Source organism: Hemicordylus capensis, chromosome 3 (assembly GCF_027244095.1).
Source record: "Hemicordylus capensis ecotype Gifberg chromosome 3, rHemCap1.1.pri, whole genome shotgun sequence".
Taxonomy (NCBI): Eukaryota; Metazoa; Chordata; class Lepidosauria; order Squamata; family Cordylidae; genus Hemicordylus; species Hemicordylus capensis.
The window spans coordinates 96,876,275-96,903,395 of NC_069659.1; the positions used below are offsets into that span (position 1 = coordinate 96,876,275).

Here is a 27,121-nt window from a genome sequence, read left to right on the forward strand (position 1 = left end):
GTGGGAAGCGAGTGGGGCAGCCTGTGGAGAGAGTGGGGCAGGGGGGAGGGGGAAAGAGTGAGGTGGGGGAGGGGATGGGGAAAGAGAGGGGGAGGGCAGGGGGGAGGGGGGCAAGAGAGAGTGGGACAGGAATGGGGGGGTAACAGCGGGCCCCAAAGAGAGCACAGATGCTCTGTGCGGGTTGGCTAGTGAGAAGAAATGCTCTAACAAAATGGATCTGTTTTTGTTTCTGCCTTTTGTTCCTGAGGATACTAAACTCCTTATAGCTCTACTCTATATGTGGGTCTCCCTCCCTCTCTCTCTCTCTCTCCACACACACACCCCATTAAATATATTTATATGCTGCTTTTTTTAGCAACAAAGATGGTATAAATAGCAAAATATGAGGAAATGGTTCTTTCTCAACATATTTCCCCTTATTATTAAAATTAAATTAAATTAAAATTATTATTTTATTCTGCTTTGTGCTAGTAACAGTAGCTCATATGTAAATAACTTACATATTGTCTTTTTAATAAACGTGTAATGGACTAAAATACACCAACTTTTTGAAAGTAGCTTCACAAATTGCTAAGATGAACATTGAGCCTCCTCCACCACCAAAAAGTCTATTTTTATACACTTGCTTCAAAATAAGGCTTTGCAAAGCAGATCACAAGAAACTCATTTTAAAAACTCTCTTACCAATGAAATGCTTGGTTGTCTTTAAATCCTAAGAAATAGGGGTAACTATTTATTTATTTATTTATTTATTCATTCATTCATATTTCTGTCCTGCCTGATATGTATATTGCTAGGTGGTGTACAAAATTTAAAATATTTAAATTTTATAAATTTTATATTTACATTTATTTAAATATATAACATTCTGCTGTCCATTAAATTGCTGGTTTTTCCTTCTGTAGTGTATAAACACACACTATACACACTGAATATACACTGTTGTGTATAGAAATACACTATAGTTTATGCTTTTTGCTTAAACAAAATGAAAACTGGGCTGCTTGCTGCTGTGATAGGTGTAAAAAAGCTGTTTGAGTTTGCTTCTGAATTTACATGTTGGGGATTGGAGTGCATCAACAATCCTCACAACAATCCTGTGAGGCAGTTTTGGAGGAGAGAGAAAGTGTCTCACCTAAAGTCCGGCAGCAGGTTTCATGGCTGATTGGAGATGCCAAGTTCCCCAGTCCTAAACACTCTAATCACTACACCACACTGGTTCTAAACAGCGTGTGCGTATTGATTGCAGGAGAAACCTGATGCAGGAGAAGAAGGGGCTTGATTTTTTAGCAGTGAAGTAAACTAGTGGGGAGGAGAATGTTGGATACCTTTAGAAAGCATGAAAGGGTTTAATTATCAAAATGTGGGGGTGGGGGCTGTGGGCCTCGGGGCAGGTCCTGTCGGCCCAAGCCCTGGTACCTAGCAACACCTCTGTAAGGGAAAGAGGAAGAGGGGAGAGTGGCAGGATTATGTGTGCAAAACCTGGTATCAGCTGGTATGTTGTTCAGAATTTCTTCTAATTTTAAAAAAATCAATATTCCTTGAGTGTGTTTTGGTGTAAAAAATAGTGCATTCAGGTAATTTAAATAGCAGGGCAAGGGGTGGGGGCGGGGGAGAAAGGGAACGAGAGAAGTGGGGGAAGAGGAAGACAGGAAGTGGTGCATGGTGGCAGATAGGGATGTGCATGGAACTGGTGGTTACACCAGTTCGAGAGCGGGGGTGGGATGTCCAACTTTAAGAGCGGGGAGGGTGCACTTATCCCTCCCACTGCTTCCCCCCCACCAGCATCTGTTTTAGTCAAATCCCATCAGGGCAGCAGCGTACCTCCCTGCTGCCCAGTTGCCCCCATTGTCTGGATATGACCGGAAGTATCCGACACGCCAGTGCAGGCACACGCACATCACATCCGGTGCACACCCGCACCTGATGTGCGCGCGGGCAGTCACAATGTGCATGTGCATGCACCGGTGTACACACGCGCATCAGATACTTCTGGTCATATCCGGACAGCGGGGGCAACGGGGCGGCAGGGATGTATGCTGCCAACCTGATGGGATTTTTACTAAAATGGACACTGGAGAGGGGAAAGTGGTGGGAGGGGTAAGTGCACCCTCCCCCGCTCTTAAAGCAGCACCCCCGCTGCCATCGGGCCTCCCCTGCGCGGTTCCGTGAACATCTCTGTTGGCAGAAGGTGGCATAAGACTATGTGCAGCTCCCCAGAGGTTCATCAGAATCCAATCTGGCCCTTCTCCAGATTTGAGTTTGACACCCCCGACATACTGTATTTACAAGAAAGAGAAAATCCAAGCCCCAATATTTTTATATGGCGGGGGGGGGGGCATCCTGTTGCACCCCCTGTAATTTCTTCCTGGATCTGCCCCTGCCCTCTCTGATCTCTTGACTACAGTTAAGAGACTGCTTAGTGTTAAGAGATTGCTTAGTGCTGCAGTGGTCCTAAGATAAGGATTTTTAAAAGGATATCAGCAGCAAGTTTATTATTAAAAACTTTGCATCCAGCAAAATATGCTTTCTCATATTTTTTTCAGATTATTAACATGGCTTCACCTCATTGAATACAGTATGTCTGGTTTTAATTTTATTTTCTATATTCCTTACTGCAATGAATAAGACCATTTTAAAATTTGCTGGATGAAATTGATTGCCATATTGATTTACATCTCTTTCATAAGAAAGGAGGTGTTTTTAAAGACAGCGATAACGGGAAAATTTAATGATACAGGTCTGGAATTATAACCCATAAAGGCTACTCTGGCATGAAGGGTATTGCACAGATGACACACTATTTTCCCCGCTCTGGTTTCCATGGAGTTCTTGGAGGTAAAGGAGATATTTAATAACAACGTGGACGAGATTGCACTGATGTTGCAATGCATTTTCAGCATAACAGGTTCCATTTGTTTTGAAGACATTTCTAATTTTTCTTCCTTGAGGAAAACATTAGTTTGCAGAAGGACAGAATAGCTTCACTGAAGCTTTTATGGTGACAGATTTCTTTCAACCAGATTAGCCAGCTAAGAGATGTTCTATATGCAGTACTATTTTATTTTATCATTGTTTTATTTATCATTTTTATTCTACCTCTCCAGAGGCCAAAACCTGCTATTTTCAAAGTATCCTTTGACTAGAACAGAAGTAATATATTTGGAAGCAGATTTCAAAATATTGTTCTGTGCCTGTATTCTAGACTGTTCAGATCAGCTTATACTGTGAAGAGCTGTCCCCCACCCCCAGCCGCAGTGGTTGTGTGTATGTCAAAGAATTTAGCTATGATGGAGGTGGGTGTGACCCCACTGAAGTGAGCAGCAATTCAAAGTTCCATTGGCCTTTGCATTCCTTGTGCAGAGTAAAAACTTTTAATCACTGATCAAATTAACTCTCTTTCCAGTCTTTGAGGGCCCATGAATTTGTTTTCTGAAAATATTAGTCACATTGTTTTTGTACTTTATTTCACCATGGAAAATGTTAGTTCAGGATACTGCAGTTGCACAGCCACATTCGGATGAATCTCATTTGAGCTTGCCAGTTGGGATTTTCCTGTTTGTAGCTGCAAAATTGTTTTAATAGTCAGCAAATATATGTATAATAGTTTATTGCTCCCACAACATTCTCCCACCCCCAAAAACATATTATTGCAGCTTTAAAATGTTTTGCTGTTTCTACCATCAGTGCTTTAAAAAAATGTATGAATTGATTTCAGGACAGGGGCGTAGGGAACTGGGGATGTTTTCTCCACCACATTTTCTCCCAGCCACCATGTGCTTCACTGACTGGTGTTGGGGCCAACACACATTCCTTCCCAGCACCAGCCATGTGCCCTTCATCTTTGTGATGATTCAGGGGGAAGGAATGTGGCCGGCACACAGTAGCACACCTGGCCTCTGCAGTGACGGATCAGTGGGAGGTGTGAGGGGAAGGGCAATGGAGTAGGCTGGCAAGTGGAGGGCCTTGGTGCCCTCCATGCCTCGCGGCCCAGGGACATTTGTGTCACTGTCCCCCACACTCCCTTGTCCCTACATGAGTTTTCCAGGATAAGATATTATCTAAAAGTGATGGGCAATAGGGCTGTGCAAAGATTCAGCTTCAAAGTAGTGAAGCCAAATCATCTGCACATTGCCCCAGGCCCCATAGAGAGGAGGAGGCCCCCAGCATTCTGAGCAGAGCAGTCCTGTGCACAGTACCAGTATTGCGGGGGAAAAACCTCTAGAATCTAGCCTTCCTGTTTGATTCAGCCACTGGCTTTCATCCTCCTATAGTGGATAGGGAATGGGGCGTCTTGCCAGAACCAAAGAGGATTAGGCTCAATTCTCGCAGATATACTTGCTGTCTAACTGAAAGGAGTCAAACAGCAAGGGTGTGTTGCTCAAAAAAGCTTTTATTTCATGTCATGAAAGGCATGAGTATCATCAGAGAGCATCTGGCTGATACTGCGCGCCCAAGCCATACAGCTGGCTAGTTTTTATAGGTTTCAAACATACAAACATATCAACAAAGCAATTAATACACGTTATCAGTTATTAAACTTACATATTCCAGAGGTGCCACCTAGAGCCTGGGAAGATGAGTTACTACCTGGTCTTTCTGACAACTTTTAATCTCTATGGTATCTCTTCGTACCAGTGAGATCCTCTTTCTCCTGACTGGGGGATTTAGCTAATGGCCTGTATTTGACAGCTCCCGGTACCTGCTATCTCTGGTGGACTTCTCAACCCACATTCTTGAGAGGGGGCCTCCCGCTCTTGACTTTGGCCTCTGTTACTGAGAGGCTTCTCAACTCTGAGCAACCTGCTGGCTCTATACTCCATTAGGGATATGAACCAAACTTTCCTGAATTATACCTTGATACACACTTTTATATACTTACTAGTATTTTTAAGCCCGTTAAAATAACGGGCGCTAGTTGGGTTGTGTAGATATGTCTGTTAGATCTGTGTCTCCGTTACATCTTTTACAGTTTGACTTTGTAAGTGTTAATGTTTATGTAAAGTTTTTTTTATCGATATGCATCTTAAAAGCTTTTTAAATACTTATCAATTAAGGCTTCTCCTCCTCCCACATGGCCGCCTGGCTCCATACGGCCGCTTCAGCGGCTGGGCTGGTTCCGCCGCTGCCGCCTCCGCCCTCCCCAGTCCCCTCCATGCCGCGGCTGCACAAACAGCATCAGGCTGCTCCGGTGCAAGCTCGCCCGCATGCCCGCCATTGCCGGACCCATTGATCTCTGCGATCACATGCTGGGTGGGGCTGGCAAGGAAGCAGATTCCTCCCCACCATCCAGCACAGCCAGAGCAGAGAGGGAGTGGCTACGAACCCAGCACCATGGCCAGCCTCACGGTCTACAGCACCTCCGTGACCGGCTCTAGGGAGGTGAGCGGTGCAGGAGAGCCGATGTGCGGTCCTGGGCGGGAGGCGCTCCGCCAATTCTCCCCCCCAACTCTTTTTCTTCAGGCTCCGAGGAGGAGGCGCAGTGCATGCTTCGCTTCCCTGCCTTGTCTCTCTGCTCCTTCCCGCCCCCCTGCCCCGTTCACTCCTTTTTGTTCCAGCTGCTTTCTTTTCCTGGCTCCAGCTGCACTTCTCATGGCCGCCCGCCCCCGGCGTCTTTCCCTTCCCTGCGGCCGCCGCTGCCCCTGTTCTTTTTGGCGGGCGGGCCAGACCCGCCGCCGCCTCTCCTATCCCTGTGGCTGGGCTGGACCCGCTGGTGCCGCATCTGCTCCCCGGTCCCCTCTTCTCCTTCTCCCGGACCGGGAGCCAACATGGCTGCCTGGTGCCTGCGGCCGTATCTTTGCTCCGCGCATGCCCAGAACGGCTGAGAAAGACACGGGCGCAGAGACACGGGCGCACACCCTGGCTCTTTATTATAGAGGATTTGTAGGCCTGGATTAAACAATTCATTATCACCAGGAATGTCTGTTAAAGGGTTTGAAGCCGCAGAAAGCTCCATCTTGAAAGGCACGTGGGGCAGGGTGTGTGTGTTTAAATCTAGAGCTTCCCAGTACTTTCCCAATTGAGCTCTGGGAAGGACTACATTCCTCAGCATTCCCTGTGTGCCTTCCTCGTGTGCCTTCCCTACTCTGTCTTGGAATGTAAAAACACATCGACCACTTCTGCTTCCCTGCTAAGTTTCTTTCTAGCTTCCCAATAACCCCTATAAAAGAGGAAAGATAGTAGGTAGCCATTTTGGTCTGTTAGTGGGGGAAAACCCTGAAGAAGGATAATCCTTTATTAGGGCTGTCTAAGATGCTGCAAAGTGCTCAGCAACTTTTGAAGTCTCCAGACCTCTTTTTTGAGGCCGAATATTAAGCAAAAGGAAGGTGGGTGAAGGGAAACAAAGTTGGTCATGATGGCAAAGCCTCCGTGTCTGCAGTATCTAATTGTCTTGAGACATGAAGTTCAAAAGGTTTTAGACAGACTTAATTAGATAACCTCTGCTAGATGCAAGACAAATTCTGGAAGAAACTTTCGTCAGGCTAGTCTACAGCTCCAAGTTAACTGTGTATCTTATGTCTAGCCTGGCCCTAAGGATAGTTGGAGAAATAATTTGCTGCAGTTCTAGACTCAAATCTCACTATGTGTAAATATTTCACTAAATATTTACACATAGATATTTCACTAAATATTTAAATAAATATTTCACTAAATATTTACACATTACAAATATTATCCCTGCTAACTTGGCAAGGAGGCACCTTTCACTGTGGTGATTCTCTTTATTTAGCAGGGGGAGAGTAACTGGCCCTATTCACCCCCCGCACAGTACTTCCAGTGACTGTTGATGGTGTGTGTCTTATGTTTCTTTTTAGAATGTGAGCCCTTTGGGGACAGGGAACCATTTTATTTGTTTGTTGTTTCTCTTTGTAAACCGCCCTGAGCCATTTTTGGAAGGGCGGTATAGAAATCGAATGAATAATAATAATAATAATACCAGGGGATAGCAGAATAGAAGAAAAAGAAATAGAAAAAATCACCAAATACAAAGATCTACAAATTGAAATTGAAAGGCTGTGGCAGAAAAAGACCAAAATAATTCCAGTGGTCATTGGCGCCCTGGGTACAGTTCCAAAAGACCTTGAAGAGCACCTCAACACCATAGGGGCCATCTGAACTTCCATATAGGATAATTAAGGGCTGGTTCAAAGACCTCTGGCATTGTGGCCAGACATTTTTCAAGCTCAGATAGAACCTGGCTCCTGAGAAACTGGTAATCTGAAACATTTGTCATAGGCAGGGATGGCAGTTTGGCCATCTTTCGAATATGGATCAGCAAGTGGTAGCTTACTGAAATTGGATTGGTGAGAATGCCAAACATTTCAAGTGGGCTGGCTTGCTATGTGCAGAGTTGCATTTTGACCCACGTGTTTTTTTTAAAAAGCCTATCCATGTTCGTAGTGTTTATAGAAAAATACTTTTGTTCACATAATCTATGTTTCCCCCCTTCTTTCAAAGGCTACACAAGAGATAAATCATTCCTTGCAATGGTGGTTGATATTGTTCAAGAGCTTAAACAACAGAACTCCAATGTGGTATATGGTAAGTTTCTGATTCCCAAATGACTCACTTTTTAATATTATTTTTTGAGCAGCCCTGCTGACCACACTCCAAAAACTCACGGAAGCAGGGGCATAGCTATAATTGAGCGAAAGGGTTCAAAGAACACGGGCCCCCAGCGCCTGAGGGCCCTCCAGATCCACCTCTCCCTATTTTCTTCATTATCTTCCTCACTTTGGGGAGCCTCCAGAGAGAGGGGTGAACACAGGCCCCTTCTGCCCTAGCTACGCCCCTGCCCTAGCTACGCCCCTTTCAAGGAGATTCCATGAAATTATTGGGGGTAAAGTTGGTCTTGAAGACACCAACTGGGATTTCAGAGAAACAGTGAGCACTACTATAGAGGATAAAAGGATAATAAAAGGTTTCTAGCAAGTGTACAGATCATGAGTGCATCATTTGGTTACAATGGGACTTTGGCAGTTGCGCTCACTCTGCATTGACTTAGATGTTTCAATGTCAGAGAGGCAACTGCTTCCTGTGGGGGAACTAGGAAGAACTGGATAACTTTTGTCATGTTCACAGTATGAATACTTACTGCTCATGAGCTTTCAAATGAGATCTTGTTGGTGCAAATCAGTTGAGCAGATTTGGAGCATTTCAGAAAATATCAATCAAGCAGTCCATCTTTTCAGGTTGCTGCTGACTGTTTGAATAACATAGGTGTGAGACGTATTCTCCTGACATTATAGAGCAAATACACAACATGTAATTCTATTACTTCCTTCTGTGCATTAAATCATGTGCAAATTAAACAATTATAATTTTCTACTTATTTTTAGCACCAGTGCCAACTAATGGCGCAGTGGGGAAATGACTTGCTTAGCAAGCATGAGATTGCTGGTTTGAATCCCTGATGGTATGTTTCCCAGACTATGGGAAACACCTATATTGGGCAGCAGTGATATAGGACAGATGCTGAAAAGGCATAATCTCACACTGCGCAAGAGATGGCAATGGTAAACCCCTCTTGTATTCTATCAAAGAAAAACCACAGGGCTCTGTGGTCGCCAGGAGTTGACACCGACTCAAGGGCACACTTTACCTTTACCTGCAGAAATCAGCTGCCTAGTATAGGGCAGTAACAACTTGCTGCAACTATCCTAGAGTTTGAATTGTGATCAGCAGTGTCATGATTTGTCAGCTAATAATACTTAGTAGTATTGTTTTATATATTACTTTCCCCTTTTTACAGTGTGTGATCCTGTGATGGGTGACAAATGGAGTGGAGAAGGCTGTATGGTTGGTAATCCGTTGCATGCTGTACCCATATTTATAAATATTGTTAAGTCAAAGGAAACCCACCTTAAATTTGAGCCTGTACACCTCAGTTTAGTGTGTGTGTGCATGTGTACAAACACTCAAGTGTAGTGTCCCTTTTAGATACTGTTAGTACAGTGGCAAGGGAGAAAAAACCCTTTCACATTCATTTCTGAATAAATCACTGCTGGTTTTCAGGAGAACTAACTTCTCCAAAGCATGTTTAGAGATTGCATTGGTTTAGAATATGGGACTAAAGCCTAGTTTGTATGTGTGGACAGCAATGTGTTGGAAGCTTGAATCACAACATCATGGAGACTACTTTTGCACTGTCTCTGTGTCTATATGCATGTGTCTATATGTGTCTAAGAGAGAGTATTGTGTTACTATCAACATTCACATTTTAATGTTGACAATCCCAGATGAATATTGTAAATGCTCAGAAACTCAGAGATGCACTAGTGAATGCCTGAAAAGTAGGGGAATGTATATCTTTTGGGGGCATTCAGAACATTCATGCAGGGAAAACATGACACAACATTCACATGCAGACGCATGCACCACATCTTTTGAATACCCCCTGATGTGCTTCCAGATGGAGAAAAACTCCATTTGAAAACAGACATTCTTTTTGCTAGCATATGCAGAATCCAGATGACTGACTTCCCCATTGCACAATTTAATGGTACCACCTACTAGCCATTTGCTGCCAGTCTGTGATGAGAATTGAGTCTTTTCAGACTACCTTAAAAGTATTTCATCTGGACTCCTCATACACAACAGAAAATCACTTCTGTTTCAAATGGAGTTTTCTCCGTCTGGAAACACCCTCAGAGATCTCAAAGTGCAGCAGTGCTTATGTATCTCTCTCTGACGGGGAACAGCTCATGCCTAGGTTTTGAACTTTCTGGAACGAACCTGTCCTGTGAATAATCAAGGATTTAAGTGATCCAAGGTCAATATACTTTTTCTTTTTATTTACAGTATGTTCCAAAAGATCTTCTTCCAGTTTATAAGGACAAGGTTGTGCCTGTAGCAGACATAATAACACCTAATCAGTTTGAGGCTGAGTAAGTACTATTTTATCATACATACACAAAGATTTTGAGACAAATGATATTTCTTTCTTGCTCAACAGAATACATTGTATTCTAGGTTTAAAAAAAACACATAATATTTAATAAGTTTTGGAGATTTGTTGCATTTTAGAAAATATCCTATTTTATTTTGTTCTTAAGAATACTAAAATTAATATTCATGGTCTGATTCTATGGTTTTAGAGGGCTTGCATGCTGAATCTTTTTTTTTTTTTTTGCTTTTTAAATTTTTTATTGGTTTTTACAATATCTTAACAATCCCATTACATCTAATTAAGTAAATATTGACTTCCAGCTCACCAGTCAGCACGATTCATTAACTATACAAGTCAACCATTGCTATAGTAATTCAAAACATATAGCCTACACATTGCAAACTCGATTTTACTCTACCCAACCTGCTATTATTACTAAATTTCAAACTCTGCTGAAAAGTCAATATTAGAAAGATAGTTCTTTAAGTATAGTAAGAATGGTTTCCAATCTTCTTTAAAACATTCCAAGTTTTCATCCCTTATCAATACTATAAGTTTTGCCATCTCAGCATATTCCAAAATTTTTATCAACCAATCTTCTTTTGAGGGCAATTCATTGTCCTTCCATTTCTGCGCATATACTATTCTGGCTGCCATGGTTGCATACATAAAAAATGTTAAGTTTCTTCTGGAAAACTCTCCTTGCGTTATTCCCAGCAGGAAGCTGAATCTTTAGCAGATTCTGAATCTTTAGCAGATTCACGTTTTCTTTTCCATGTACTCCGCAAGTGATACCAGAGTATCTACATAATAAAAGACAGCTTGTTTCCTGTCCCTGGTTGCAGTTCTGTTCCATTGAAATAGCCTGTTCTGTCACTAAGCAACCTCACATTTTGAGGCGCTTCACATCACACATGTGAAGCGCGTGAGGGGGTTCTGCGGGGAGAGTGGGCTTAGCCCCGCAGACAAGCAGACGCTCATAGCTGGCTGGCCAGATCGGCCACCCACACGACTGCCGGCTCTATCACAGAGCCGGCAGGGGCTGTGGGGATCGGGGGCTGTGCGGCCCCCAGAAGTTCCAGGATGCCCTGCGCAAGTGCAGGGGGCATCCTGGAGAGACCCCTGAGCCGCGGAGGCTTCTTGCAGCCTCCCAGCTGGGGGTCTACTCATGTGTCACTGCACACCGCAGTGTCATATGAGCAACAAAATGAGGTTAACGGAGCGCTCGCTCCGTTAACCTCATTTAAGGGGAGGGTGGTTTAGGCGGGCTAGCCACCTTGGGAGCACCCGGCTTGCCTGCAAGCCCGATGGTTCCCACGGCCACTAGAAAGCGGGCTAAGCTCCCTTAGCCCACTTTCCAGTGATCATGGGAATAGCTTCTTTAATTTCTTGCAAGTTAGAGACTGATATCCAACATGCAGGGTGATCCTCTGTATCAAATTTCACAGGTCATGGGCTGTTAGTGTTGTCAAACATCCTACAACAGACCTGCATACCCTCTCACTCTCTTATATCTTTACCCTTGCAATCTCCTCCTCAGCCTCTGCTTTCTATGTTTGCTCTGTCTCTCCTGATGTAATTGTTTATCTGCTCAGATATCTCAGTGGGCCTACACAGGCAAAAGTGTCACAGCCCTGCTGCTTTGTTGTGGTGCCTTAGAGAGACTGATCAATCTTCATTGTTATTGGAACTGCTCCGGGGTGATTGGTGATCCCAAAATTGCGTTCGGGCTTTGTGTGGGGAATTAGCAAGTTGCGGTGGAGCAGTTCCACATCAGAATAATTTTTGTGCAGAGCTTTGGTTACAGGAAAATGAACTGGCAGAGAGGTTGAAGTTCAAAAATAAACAAGGTTTTATTGTAGAGTAGGTATACAGTGGAATAAGAAAGTTGATTTCTACTAAAAATATGTTACAAGACTGACCAGATAACTGCAAAGAGAAAATTTAGCTCAGTGTCTGAATTAAAATAATTTCCAGGGTGGCTAGAGAAAAGAGGCTTGAGAGAAACAGTTTTTCGATTTAAGAAGAGAGCAGGGATAGGGAGCCCAGAGAGGTGCAGCAATAATCACACAATCTCGTCCTTCCTTTAATGGCGAATAGACCCTCCTGGCTCTGGCACAACCAAAGGACCTCTTTCCTCAGGGATGGAACTGGGTGATGAAGAACCAAAGGCAGCTTGGTTAGGTAGCGGGGTAAATCCAAAAGGTGCCTGTTTTCGTGTAGCCAGCTTCTAGCAGCAAGGTGAGCTGGATGGATCGGGCCAGGCAAAAAGGCTGACCTGGAGGCTATAAGCATATTGGCACGCAGAACAAGACACGGTTGGGTGTCAGGTCTAGCATCCAAGTCGTGGGTGACTCCAAGGTGTAGAAACCAAATGAAGCACACTAGTTCAAGTAACCAGGGGCAATTATAGCCAAAAATGTGTCCTGAGGCAACATTCCAGTTTATTATTTATTTATTTATTTATTTATTTATTTAACATATTGCTATACCACCCAAAACTTGCATCTCTGTATATGGCAGCTTCCTATGTTTCTATGCTTTCACACAATCACTTCTACCCAGGTTTTCCTCTAAACTTGCTTCCACACAACCAAAAACTGGGAGCACACAGAGCTCCCAAACCCGAGTAGAACATAGGTTTTGATGGTGTAAATGACCCCAGTATCTTATTTCCTTAAGCACTACAGTACATTTTGGTGGGAAAAGTAGATTCTGATGTCTGATATAAATAAATATGTTGTTATTCAAGTCCTAGCCACCTAATGGTGCAGCGGGGAGGTAACGTGCCTAGGGAGCAAGAGGTTGCTGGTTCGCGTCCCCACTGGTATGTTTCCCAGACTATGGGAAATACCTATATCAGGCAGCAGCGATATAGGAAGATGCTGAAAGGCATCATCTCACACTGCACGGGAGATGGCAATGGTAAACCCCTCCTGTACTCTACCAAAGAAAACCACAGGGCTCTGGGGTTGCCAGGAGTCGACACCAACTTGACAGCACAACTTTACCTTTACCTTTATTTTATTTATTTATTTATTTATTTATTTATTTATTTTTGCATTTATATACCGCCTTTCGTTAAAAAGATAACCCCAAGGCGGTTTACAAAAGTTAAAAACATACAATAAAAACACAATAAAAACATCATGTTAAAAGTATAAAAACATATAAAAACAGGCATAAAAACAATACAACAAATAAAAACACAGAGAAGCCGCAGTAGAAAACGATCATGTAAAAGCCTGGGTAAAAAGCCAAGTCTTTAAAAGCTTTCTAAAAGCCGTGATGGAGTCCGAGGAACGAATGGCCACTGGGACAGCATTCCAGAGTCTGGGGGCAGCAACAGAGAAGGCCCTGTCCCGAGTGCACGACAGCCAGGCCTCCCTCATTGTCGGCACCCGGAGCAGGGCCCCCTCAGATGTCCTTGTCAAGCAGGCAGCAACCCTTGGGAGCAGGCGGTCCCTCAAATACCTTCTTATATTCTAGTCCCACAAGGGACTATTCTAGTCCCACAATATTCTAGTCCCACAAGGGACTCTACATGAGCAAGTCTCCCCACCACCCTCTAGTCATCATAGCTTCAGAGCTCCCAACTTCACTGAATTCCACAGGTACAGAAGATGGCACACAAATAGGTCAAATAGTAGATTTGGGGTGCTGATGCAGGGGTTGATGGAGAACAAGTAGAACTGTACACAAGGGGCTGGCAGCAGGGGCGTAGCTTGGGGAGAGGAGGCTTGTGTTCACCCCTCTATCTGGCGGCCCCTCAGAGTGATGGAGATAATGAAGAAAATAGAGAGGGGTGGAGCTGGGGCCCCCAGGTTCTTTGAACCCTTTCGCTCGATTATAGCTACTTCGCTCAGCATCAGACAATGATATTGCTAAGTAAAGCCCTTTGAACAATGAAAAACATTATAGAAAAGAAATTATAAAATCCTGATGAGAAAAATAAGTATATTTTAAAAACAGACACTAACATATTATTTCCTGATTTGTAGGTTACTTACTGGCAGAAAGATACACACTGAAAAAGAAGCTATAGAGGTAGGTGTACTGGAAGTCAGAGATCTGCCTATCAATGTGGTTTTGTGTTCTTGAGCCCCAGGTAGTATGTTTAAAAGCACTGGGAGTGCATGGGGCTGGGCTTGCAGCCTAGTGAGGATCATTTGGAGATGCCTTTGTATGAAGTCATGCTTCTATGTGGGGGCTGTTAATTCAGCCCCCAATACTTGTGTTATTGGGACTGCTTGAAGAAGAAGAGCAGCTGTGATTGCATGAGTGGTGGGCCACCATGCAGACAGCCCTGACCTGGAGGTGTTCATTCATTCAATCAGTCAGTGCTTCCATGTAATTACCAGAAGCTATGATTTACAAGGTGACCACATGAGAGGGTTTAAGTTTGAACTAGAGCCAAGACTTGCATAAAGCCATCTTTTTAAGCCTTAAGTATGCCACTGCAAAATCACAACTCTTACTTCTTTTATACTAGAAATAGTCACACGGTCCATTATGAGAAAACCATTTTACTTAAGGAATTTTTGATGCTGTCAGACACAGGACAGGTTCTCTCTGCTGGTGAAAATGACATACAAAACTGAGTTTAAGTTGTATTGCCCTCTGGTGTTTGCAAGACAATAGTGTGATTGTAATACTTGGGCACCTTTATAAACCAATTCCACATTGCCAGACTGACAATAGGCCAGAGGTTCTAAAACATTTAACAAAGGAAATCCCTTAATGCAGTTATATCTTTGTTTGGGGTCAGTGTTCCCTGTAAGGCATGTGCATGCACACATGAGTTTTAAAATGTTCACTCAGTTAATTGTAGATCCATTTAGGTTGAATTGGGAAGGCCCCATCATGAATGCACATGAGCACACACTACCTTGATACTGACACTATCTGTGTGCTGAACCGGTCCGCAGCAAACTGGGTCGGTTTGAACATGGACTGGACTGGCTCTGGTGAAAGGGATCCAGTTTGCGATCAAACCAGACTAAGCCTGGTACGTCTGTGAACCAGTTTGCTGGTTTAAGTGCCTGTCAAGGGGAATCCCTTTGCTTCCAAAGATAATAATAGGTTGCGGGGGGAGCAGTGAGAGAGAGGCACCTTTAAAACTGAAAGAGAAGGTGCTTACTGGCTGGTCTGAATAGCACTTCCCCCAGCCTCTCTGCAGTGGCATGCAAATGGCCTCCACACATGTGCATGGTTGAGCCAGTTTGGTCAGATGGACTGGACCAGCCAGTTGGTTTGACCAAACTGGTTCCAAATTCAGACTGGATCTGCGCACACCCCTAACTGCCGCCCAGAACAAAATTCATTCCATGCCCGGATGAAAAAACTTAGAAAAATCACTGTTTTGTGTTCCTATTGATTCCACACATTGATCTGCAATTCTACACATTGACCTGCAAATAAATCTCAAAATTAGGTTCTGAAATTAATTTTTCTCCATAATAAATCTGTGGTTTGTGACACAAGGTATCCATCATTTATGCATTGGCTATAAGCAGAGGAGATAAATGTAGACATCCTTCAATTGACAGCTACCATGTTTCATGCCACATTGAAGAACAGCATGCAAAGAACCCTGAGTTTCTTATTCTTGCTCTAGCTGGTGGTGCATTTTCTCTCTCTGCTGTTTTTAAGGGGGAAAATACAGTTCTGCTCATGTGCACAGAGCTGGATGGTAACCTGTTTTTTTAGGTTCTTGATCCATAATGGAAAAGGAAATTACAAGGTTAATATCTGACTTTGAGCAGATTACTGTCAGGCACAGAGGACCATGAAGATAAAATAGAATAGCAATTATAGAGTACATTGTACATTTAAATATACTGTATAAATATATTAAGCACGATAAACTTGTATCTTGTGATACAACTGTCCTAACTGTGTAATAGTTACCAATACTAATACTGTTTTAAATGTGTAATAGAAAGTAATTGGCTGATATCCTGACTAAACTTGTATATGTGCAACCAAAGAAACCATGTATGCAGGAATAAAGTCCCCACTTCTGGAGTGTTGGGGCTCATGCATGCAGCAGGGGCCATTTTTTTGTGAATCTCCTCTTCCCCCAGAAGCACTCTGTGCAGTGCAAGATTATGTCCCTTTGGACAGTGCGGCTCTCAGGGACATAATTTCATGCTGCACAAAATGATTCCAGAGAAGGGGAGATCAGCAAAAATCACACCCTCATAGCACATGGAAGCCCCTGCGTTTTAAAAGCAGAGATACTATTGCTGCACACATGCTTTTTTTTTTGGTTGCACACATGCAGGTTTATTTTTTATTTATTTAGCACATTTTTATACCGCCCCAACCCAAGGTCTCAGGGCGGTTCACAACAAACAAAAACAAAACATTAAAATCAATTAAATACTAAAAAGAGTTTAAAACAAATCAATAAACAATCCAAAAGTTACAAAGTTAAAAAGCTAAAAGGCCTGGGTAAAAAGATTAGTCTTTAGACATTTTTTTAAAAGCTGTTAGAGATGGGGAGACTCTTATTCCCATGGGAAGCGCGTTCCAAAGTCTCGGGGCGACAACAGAGAAGGCCCATCCCTGGGTGGCCACCAGACAACATGAAGGTAGCCACAGACGAGCTTCCCCTGATGTACGCAGTGGACGATGGGGATCATGCAGAAGAAGACGCTCTCTTAAGTACCGTGGTCTTAAGCTGTTTAGGGCTTTATAGGTTATAACCAGCACTTTGCCTGGAAACTTATTGGCAGCCAGTGCAACTCCTGTAATATAGGAGTAATATGGTCTCTTTGAGATTACCCAGAGACCAACCAACCTGGCTGCCACATTTTGTACTAATTGTAGTTTCCGGACTACATACACAGGCAGCCACAAATAGAGCGCATTGCAGTAATCAAGTCTGGAGGTTACCAGCAAGTATGCTACTGTTTTGAGATCATGAACCTCAAGAAACAGACGCAGCTGTCGTATCAACCGAAGATGATAGAAAGTGCTTCTGGCCACTGCCTCAACCTGGGGAACCAGGGAAAGCTGTGGATCCAGAAGCACTCCCAGACTGCGTACCTGTTCCTTCTGAGGAAGTGTGATCCCGTCTAGAACAGGTAGATCAATATCGCTTCCCGAGTGATGACCCCACACAATAAGTACCTCCGTCTTGTCTGGATTCAGTCTCAGTTTGTTATCCCTCACCAGCCCATTACTGCTTCCAAGCAGGCATTCAGGGAGAATATGCCTTCTCCTGATGATGTTGAAATTGAGAAATAGATTTGGGTGTCATTAGCATACTGATAACACCCAGCACCAAATCTCCAGATGATCTCTCCCAACGGTTTCATGTAGATATTAAAAACTAGTTTGAAATGAGTCTAGATAGTCAGTTTCCTCCAAGACTGCCTGGAGCTGGGAGGCCACCACCCTCTCAATCACCTTACCCAACCATGGGAGGTTGGAGACGGGCCTGTAGCTATTAAACTCCGAGGGGTCCAAGGCAGACTTCTTAAGAATAGGTCTAATAATTGCCTCCTTTAAACAAGGAGGCATCCTGCCCTCCCTCAGAGAGGTATTTATAATTGCCACCAGCTCTCCACAACAACCCCCTTGCCAGATAGTATAAGCCACGTTGGACAAGGGTCAAGCAGACAGGTGGTAGGATGCACCGTTCCAAGCAGCTTGTCCACATCCTCAGGAGTCACAAACTGAAATTGATCCAGTCTAACCACACAAGAGGAGTTGCTGGGTACCTCTGCATCTGACACTGCAATAACTGTGGAGTCTAAATCTAGATCTAGATTGACCCGAATACGAGAGACTTTGTCCACAAAAAACTCATTAAAAGCATCACAGTGGGCAACTGATGGTTCCAAATTCGGATTCAGGAAAGTAGGGGGCCTTGCTAGCCCCCTCACAACCCTGAATAGCTCCGCTGGATGAGAGGCTGAGGAAGCAATATGGGCGGAAAAGAAACACTTCTTTGCTGCACGTATAGCCAGAGCATAGATCTTTAAATGTGCTCTATGTCACAATCTGTCGGATTCGAGTTGTGTCTTCCTCCACTTGTGCTCCAGTTGTCTGTCTTGCCGCTTCAGCTCCCGCAGATCTTCTGTATACCAAGGAGCCATTTTTTAAAGCAGGTTGAAGAGGATGCTTAGGAGTGATCATGTCTACTGCCCCGGTGAGCTGATTATTCCAATTCTCTACCAGGGCATCAACCGGATTGCCAGCAGGGCTAACATTAAATCCTTCTAAGGCTTCTTGGAATCTTATTGGATCCAATAACCTTTTTGGACTGACCATTCTGATAGGTCCCTCTCCCCTGCAGAGGTGGGACACAACTGTGAGTCCGACCTTAACCAGATGGTGGTCTGTCCATGACAATGGGGAAATCACAGGAGTCCCCACCCATGGAACACCACCCTGATCAGAATGAAAGATCAGATCAAGAGTATGACCAGCAACGTGTGTCGGTCCAGAGACCACTTGGGATAGTTCCATAGTTGTCATGGCCGCTATGAACATGGCCGAATGGCCGCTATGAACTTCTGAGCTGCACCAGACAACCCAGTCCCAAAGTGAATATTGAAGTCCTCCAGCACCATAAGCCTGAGGGACTCCAACGCCAAACCTGTGACCAAGTCCGCGAGCTCAGTTAGGGACTCTGTTGGGCAGTGGGGTGATCGGTACACCAACAGAAGTCCCAATCTATCCCTGATCCCCAAATGTAAGTACACACATTCAGTATGATCAGACACTCTGATAGGGATCCTGATAAGGCATACTGTATATTATCTTTAAAGACCACAGCTACTCCACCTCCCTGCCCACACTCCTTTAACTGCTCCTCTACAGAGTACCCTGGAAGGAGAAGCTAGGCCTCCCCAACCAAGTTTCTGTGATACACACCAGGTCAGCCTTTCCATCCCTGATCAAATCATGGATTACTTCAGATTTGTTTTGGACTGACCTGGCATTACAAAGGAGCAAGGCAAGGTTCTGTGGGTTGTTGGCACTGTTCCCCAAGGTCAAGTTGCTGGCAGGGCAGCCGGGAGGGGAAACAGCTATTAAGTTTCTGATTTCCCTTCCCCTGCAACGGCCTGCTGACCTGCCAACGTAACTTCTTCTATTCCCCACCACCACTGGAATAGCCGCACCGAGACCAGTCGACACACCCTCCCATCTCCAGACAGGCTCCAAAATATTCAAAACAAATCTTACCCAAGCCTTATCTCAGCCGCCCTCCCCAACCCTAAAAATGCTGAACTGGGGGGGGGGGTAGCCCTCACCCTCGTTGCTCCCCGAAGTGGCTCCCCAAAGATCTCACCACCACTGGCAGTCTCCTATGTAGCCCAGGGGCGGGCAGATGGAAGCCCAGGACCCCAGTCCTGCCAACACTCAACTGCAACAGAACTGGCAGGCAGAAGTCCCATAGGCAGGTAGCAGATGACAAGCAGCAGAGGAGCCACACCCAGCACAGGCTCTCACCCTATGCCTCTTGCTAGTGAATGGTCTCCCTCCTCTGCTGGGCACGGGGAGCAGGCAGCTACAGTCAGGATGACAGTCACTGTCATGATTTTGTGATGTTATCATGTCACAGTCCTGCACAAGTTTATGTTAGCAAAAATCTCATTGGTATCAGTGGCCACCATATTTCACCTTTACGTTTTAGAGGTATGTGCACATAGAATTTTGAATGTAAACATGGTCTGAAGTTGGGATTATTGAACACAGAATAAGAATTTAAGCAACCAAATGAATGCTGGCAGTTCCTGTGATAAAGTACTTTGATGTTATTTTAGCTAATTACGTTCTATCCTGATGAACATTCTGATGCCAAGAATAACAGCCCTGATCTCTGCAGTTTTTCTTCCAGCAAAGCCATGTGAATGTCAGCCACAGATTATAGTTTTCCCCAGCAGCAGGAAACATTCTTAACTACTATAGCTATTTTTACTTTTATTCTACTATTTTATGCTCCTGGAGTCATCAGGGAATACCCCTTTTATGTCTCACTGCTAATTATAATGTCTTCACCATTTTCAGTTTTCGTTAATGGAAATAAGCCCAAGTTAAGTAGTCTCTGGGATGCCTGACAAGTTAATAGACTGCTAACTTTAGATCTGTAAATTTTCAAGCTACACACTAGAACTTACACACTAGAATTTATGCAGAATTTTATATCAGGGTATCTGCTTACTAAATAGTGTTATGAAAGTGGGGGGGAAATCTCTCTTTAAATATAATAAAACCTCAGCCAGGCATTAAACAATAACAGTGTCATATTTTAAAAACTCAATTCCAAATTGTACTGCAATGCTCAGCGTCAGTGGCTTTTATGATCTCAACACTTGTTTTGCAACAAAGAGCTGGCTGGATCAGACAATATAAATATTTTCCAGGAAGTGTGCCCCTCAGTGGACACACTCATGTGGAGTGCATAATGTACAACCTGGTCCATCCTTGGATAAAGCCAAATCTACCCAGAATTTATTTTGTAGAATTGAGACTTGAGAAAACAGCTGCACAAAATATGAATATGAGCTTTAAACTAGTAGCTATCTCCAGGTGACCCTGGAAACTATAATTCTGTCAAGGTTCTGGACAGATCTCTCTCTCTCTCTCTCTCTCTCTCTCTCTCTCTTTATATATATATATATATATATATATATATATATATATATATATATATATATATTATATATATGTTGTTGTCTGATCTCAGCATTGTGAGTAAGATTCTCACAAAGAAAACAATGGGTACATGTATGCTTTCATATATCCCCTAATTTCACTGACATGAACAGTTCTTTGTCTTTGCACAACAGAGAATTGAGCTCATCCTCTTTTGTTCCCTAGAAACCTTCTACGTTTTCTTTCTGTTACAACCCCAAATCCACTGTCTGCAGAAAACATGCTTGAGAGCACTTCTGGTTATATTTCTGCCCCTTTTGAATGTCCAAACTGTTAAAACTAGCACTACAGAAGCAGCCTGACTTGCCATGAAGAGGAGGATGTTTTAAAAGAGATGCGTTCATTCATAAGTGTGCATTTCTTATGTCTGATCTAACATAACATTTTATAATTGACAGTAGATTTTGATTAAAATGTGTGCATTTTAAAGTATTTGGGGATTTGGTATCAGTAACTGCCACTCTCCCCGCCATCATATATAACTAGTTTTAATTCTTTTTTGTACATGGGAAGGTAATGGATATGCTTCACAATATGGGACCAGAGACTGTAGTAATCACCAGCTCAGACTTGCAGGCACCTTCAGGAGATGATTACCTGATAGCCTTAGGAAGCCAAAGGAGAAGTAAGTAATGACGCTTTATTTATTTTGATGGTTTTACTGTAAAAACCCTGGTTAGCATCCAAGGTTGCATACATTTGCTGTAGACTTTAATCTTTACTTCCTGTCTCTTGGCATTTAACCGGAGTAATTGGTTTGTGCATTGGGGTGGGGGAGGGACAGGAATGGGCCCTGCATTTAGTTATTGTATAATACTTCTCTGCACTGCTCAATGAAGGGGTTGGGAGGGAAGAGAGAGGGCTTCTTATTATGGAAAAACCTCGCATTAAAAACCCAGGGTTTTTACAGTAAAATAATGAAGTGTGGGAGGCAATTTTCATTTTTATTTCCCTCCATCTGCAGCCAGCAGTGGTTCTTGAAAATATGTCCCTGAGGGCTGTGTGAAAAAGGGAAGATTGACAAAAAATTCCCATCCTCCATAGTGCGTACAGCATTGCTGTATGTGCACTTCATTAATCTGGATGTTGGTCCCGGTCTTTAACCCCTTATAACTGTGTATGTTAACCATGCCCTGCAAATACTCCATGGCAAAGGAAAGCAAATGTTGTCTGTATATAAAGTTGATGGAAGAGGCTCTACAAAAATAAAGCAGAGTTAACTACTTTTGTTTCAAAGATATTACTAATATATATAAAATACAAATCTCAGGCATTTGTAGATCCTGATTATAACAAAAATTAAGGATCTTATTCTTTTATTAGTTAGTTAGTTAGTACATTTATATACCACCCCATTCAAAAAAGTCCCTGGGTGGTTCACAATATTCTGAATCTTATGTTGCATTTGGCAGCTACAACTGTTGAGCTTCAGCTTATGGAACACAGTGGAAACAGTATGCTAAGAACTGCTGTATTTGTCCCCATTCAGCTTACACTAATCCCCATGCAAACTCTCTTCAAGTGTGGGAATCACGTAGAAGCTATGGCTCATGGACTGCACTCACTGAGTGTTCCTTTTGACCGTTTTGCCTTCCAATCCTCAATTGTCACCATTTCTCACAACATTTGCCAACACTCACCCTTTCCCATACTATGCCCTGCAAAATACTCCATGGCAAAGGAAAGCAAATGTTGTCTGTATATAAAGTTATATTCCTGCCCTTTTTAGAATGTCCAAACTATTAAAACATTTTTCTTATTTTATTTCTTTTTTCTTATTTTACATCATATTTTGTGGAGAGTTTATTTTGCAGAGTTTAATGTAGTTTTGTTAGTTGTGGGGAGGGGCAGAGAGTTATTGAGGGAATTAAATCCTTGCTTCCAACCATGCCTTGGAGAGCGGGCCATAGCTCAGTGGTAGAGTATCTGCTTTGTGTGCAGAAGGTCCCCAGTTCAATCCCTGGCATCTCCAGGTAGGGCTGGGAAAGACTCCTGCCTGAAACCTTGAAGAAGTCACTGCCAGTCTGTGTAGATAATATAGAGTTAGATGGACTAATAGCTTGACTTGGTATAAGGCAGCTTCTGGTATAAGGCAGCTTCTTATGTTCCATTGGAAATTTCCATTCAAGCATTACTCTGGTTTCTGAGATTTCAGCAGGCCCATTGCACTCACATTTTCAAGCAGATTTTCATAGCATGTGGGCTAAACATTGGCTTTTTAATAAAAGCTGAGATTCTCAGGAAGCTGAGTTCTATGCCCAGTACAACACTATGCTTTTTCTGTGCGCTCGCAGAGTCATAGCATGCACACAGCATTATTTATAATTCTCCAAAAATGCTTCTTAATTTGGGCCTGAAAATGAGTCTGTAGTAATCTGTGGCACTGAGATGAACTGGCCTTATCTGGCACATAGGTCTACATTGTCTGCCTGCTAGTTAACCTGAGATTTTGGTATAATTACATGAATTGGGAAGAATAAATATGTGTCTTTCTTAACAGCTTCAGCAAATGGCACCACAGTGACACAGAGGATCCGAATGGAGTCCCCCAAAGTAGATGCTGTCTTTGTTGGAACAGGAGACCTGTTTGCTGCCATGCTCTTGGCTTGGACCCACAAGCATCCAGACAATCTTAAGGTATAGACAGACATCTCTGTTGTCCTAATGGCAAGAGGAAAATATTCTCTCTTCTTTGCTGCAAATTCTTTCTACACAGATAGCTGCAAATTAAAACAAAAGAAGAAAACAGGTGATGAATTAGGAAATTATATAAAATGGGGCTACCTGAAATTATGGAGGATCCCCCTCTTCCGATGTTAGCCACATGGTGTGGTGTTTTTGTATTTTTAGAACATATAAAAATGTTTCGCTGTTTGAGTAGCTGCAAAAAAACTGTTTTTAATTTAGAAAAAACTCCATCAAACCCAACCCTCCCTCCCTTCCAAAATGTGTTTTACTAGAAATAATAAAACCATTTGGTTTAAATATTGAGGCAGAGCTATTGGTGGTTGACGCTGGCAATGAGAGATAACCCTTTTTTCACCAGATTCCCTTTTAACAGAGATGTCAATGTGAGTGGTCATATCTGGTCAGAAACTGGACCAGACGTGTCATGATTATAATGGAGATAATTCTTTGGTGGGTTGGGACCTCTAATACTATCCTGTTGTGTCTCAGCAAAATCCTACAGGATTCCCTGAAAGAAGATAGTTTCATATCTTTGCAATTTGTTAGTTGCTTACTGATTGCTCCACTCTCTTAACTTTTTTGCCATAACAATAAAGCTGTAAATTGAGGAGTTCTGGAGTTTACATAGGAATGGGTCTTACATTCATAGCGTGATTCTTACTGTATCTCTGGCCATGCCCATCTCCCAGGAATGTCAAGGCTTGGCAGTGTCTTCTAAGGATCATATGTACATGATTAAGAGAGTTCTTGAAGAGCAAGGCATTGGAGAGAGAGAGAGAGAGAGAGAGAGGTAGCCTTACATTGTCTCATGAGTTTCTTCTTTTTTTAAAAAAAGGAATACACACTCATTCATTCTGAATATACTCTGCAGTCTGGCCAAGACTTTTTTGTTTCGGCAGGCACTTACGTACTGGTCAAGTTTGATTTCCCTTATTTTTGCTGCTCTGGCATTTTGTTTTGTTGTGTTGTGATTTTACTGTTATTTTATTGTATGTATTGTTTTTAGTTTTTAATGTTTTTAAGTACATACTTAAACAATGTAAATTGTAGAGGTAGGTACCATATTTTGAACACCCGGTGGAAAAGCAGTATAAATATCTAATATAAAAATATATTAGTGTATGTGAAGTCATTTTATGTATTTGAAAAATGGGGCTTGGTGGGGAGAGAGATGTGAATTTTTTTTCATCACACGCATGATTTCCTGTAGGTGGCCATGATAGCCATGTTAACTGATTTGTGTGTGTGTATTGCATCAGTACTGATTGGCTTGTGTTTTTCATATGGTCTGGAAGAGCCACAGAAACTACAGCTACAGACAGTTAGACCAGAGACTAAAAAAACAATCACAGAAAACAATCACAGGGTATACCAGTTAAATGTAATCTCCAGTTCAAAGGAAGGAAACCTTTGCTTGAGAAGTGTTGTCAATCAGAATAAACAGTATTTTGCTAGGTGGACCATTGTGTTAATCACATTAATCATTGCCTCTGTGTAAGGTAGTATCATATATTCATATGTACCATGAGCTTTTATAGCTCTGCAATGTCATTCCAAGATTTCCAAGAAGCTAATGTCTATATGCATGCCAAAAACGGAAAACAGAATGCCATGAGAATAATTTTGTACAGGAGGCCCTCTTTATTCACAGAGTCCTATTCTCGCCTGAAACCGCAAGTACAGAAACCACAAATAAAGAAACCTTACCCCTATGGGAATCCAGGGGTTGGGTTCCTTAAGCTTAAAAAAAAAAGGCCCCCCAAAAAGCAGAAATAAGAGGGATAAAGCACAATACTCTGCTTTCCAAGGCCTCCCCAAACCCACAAATGCTCTGGATTTTTGTGAATATTCATGGAAATGAATCTCACTTTTTTCATTTCTGGCCACTCAGGAACTGCAGATAGGTGAATTTCGCCTATTTTTCTATCCACGAATAAAGAAACCAGATCTCTGAGACCCAACTGTGGATAACTAAAACCATGATCTGTGAGTTTGCAGATAACAAGGGCCTCCTGTATTGGTATAACCCAGAATTATGCATCTCCCCCACCCCCCGTTATATATGTCACCTTGTGTGCAGGATGATGCTATAGACCAAGCTGAGGTTATAGTTTCTTTTGAATCAGATGCTTGTCTTAGGAATACAGCCTGCTAGCCACAGTTCATTTTCTCCCAGTATTCCTAGTAAAGTTTGAATTGAAATTAAGGTTTTTACCATAGTCACATAATTTGCAGAGGGCAGCTTGTTGACTCATATTTCTCATTGGGTTCAACAAATTGCCTTAAGTATCATTTAAAAAGGCTGTTCTCATGCACAGCCAAGACTGGGCTAAGAAAGCCAAGCACGGTCTTGGCTGCATGTGAGAACTGCTGGGATCATGCCTCATCCCGGCTGTGCTTTGGCGGCGAGCCTGCCTCCGAAATGAGGTTAAGGGAGCAAGCGCTCCCTAAGCCCCTTTTTCCTGATCGTGTGCAGAGCCAGCTGCTTTCAGCCAACACTGCAGCACTGACAGGTGCCCACCCATCACTGAGGGTATCCTCACAATGCACCATGTACTCGTGTGGTGCATTGTGGGAGTTCCAGAGGCTGGGACAACACATCCTGACCCTTGCACCTCCGCACTGTTGGGGGAAGCACAAAGTGTCTGGGCACACAGGATTGCATCCCCTGACCCTCCCAGACCCAGAAACCAGATTGTCTGTGGGGAAAGAGAGCTTCTGTTGCCTTCCCTGCCACCCGCCCTGAAGCCCTCTCACACAATCATGAGAAATGGCTCAAAGAGTACTGAATAGAGTCAATGAAATGCCAGTGAAACAGAGATCTTTTTCTGCCCTTTGCAGGTGGCATGTGAAAAGACAGTATCAGCCATGCAGCATGTCTTGCAGAGAACCATCAAGAGTGCAAAGGGTAACCCATTTACATTATTTTTCTGAATTTATCCATTTATTGTGATTGGAACAAACATTCTGTGAAGTTGCTCTAAGGCTCAGAACTAGGACCATCTAACTAAGCTACCTCTACCCTTTCCCTAGGGTATTTTATCATGGGTACAGAAGAAGCAAAGTCTGCAATGCACTGTGCCGCATACAAATATGTCCTTGAGAATCCTTAGGGACGTCTTCTTCCTAGAGGCACAGTGGGCAGCAGAAGATGGGGAAATTCACAGAAATCAGCCTTCCCACCATTGGACACACAAAATATTTTTCAGCATGCACAGCATTTGTCTGGATATCAGCCACTGTGATTAAACTTCTAGAAGTCAATAAATGGACATCACATATCTGTAATTCCCCCCCTCCCATCTGAATCTCATCAGATCAGTACATTTAATGTCAAAAGATGTCAAACTTATAATCCAGTCTTCTATAGATAACAGGTTGGACTCTCACAAATAGAGTATTCCCACCTACTCCAATCTTCTGTAGCCCCCTGAGTGGCTTAGAAAGCTGCTCCTGAAAGTTAGGGGGTGCTCAGGACTGGTGTGCAGACTTCAGCTGAAGGAGGTAGCTAGTTGGAATCACAACCTTGGGTGAGCTGAAATGCCCTCTGCCCAAGGATCCTTTTGAATTAAACCCAATCTGTATTGGCCAGCAGCTATATAGGAAGTTGCTGAAAAGTCATCATCTCATACTGCGCAGGAGATAACAATGGTAAACCCTTCCTGTATTCTAACAAAGACAACCAGAGGGCTCTGTGGTCGCCAGCAGTCGACACTGACTAGATGGCCCACTTTATCTTTCCTTACCCTTATCCAAGACTCAGACAGGCACAAGTGACGGTTCTTTTAGTGTATGGGGGTGTTTAAGCTCCCTGCTTCAAACAACAGCTCCCTGTTCCTCTGAACAGCCCTCTGGATCAGCTTCTAGAAG

At 43.1% G+C, this 27,121-nt stretch overlaps 1 protein-coding gene across 6 annotated transcripts in view; it reads left to right on the forward strand.

The window, feature by feature from the left end:
- PDXK (pyridoxal kinase) overlaps nt 1–27,121 on the forward strand; it is an 86,294-nt gene that overhangs the window by 45,771 nt on the left and 13,402 nt on the right. For all 6 annotated transcript variants that reach the window (XR_008318999.1, XR_008319000.1, XR_008318998.1 and 3 more), the window contains 7 exons: nt 7,459–7,542; nt 8,753–8,799; nt 9,802–9,887; nt 13,891–13,936; nt 21,077–21,188; nt 23,064–23,200; nt 26,093–26,159. Coding sequence is in view for 3 of the 6 variants with exons in the window: in XM_053306815.1 (XP_053162790.1) it covers nt 7,459–7,542; nt 8,753–8,799; nt 9,802–9,887; nt 13,891–13,936; nt 21,077–21,188; nt 23,064–23,200; nt 26,093–26,159 (579 nt within the window). In the remaining 3 variants the exon portion in view is untranslated. The remainder of the gene's footprint in view (nt 1–7,458; nt 7,543–8,752; nt 8,800–9,801; nt 9,888–13,890; nt 13,937–21,076; nt 21,189–23,063; nt 23,201–26,092; nt 26,160–27,121) is intronic.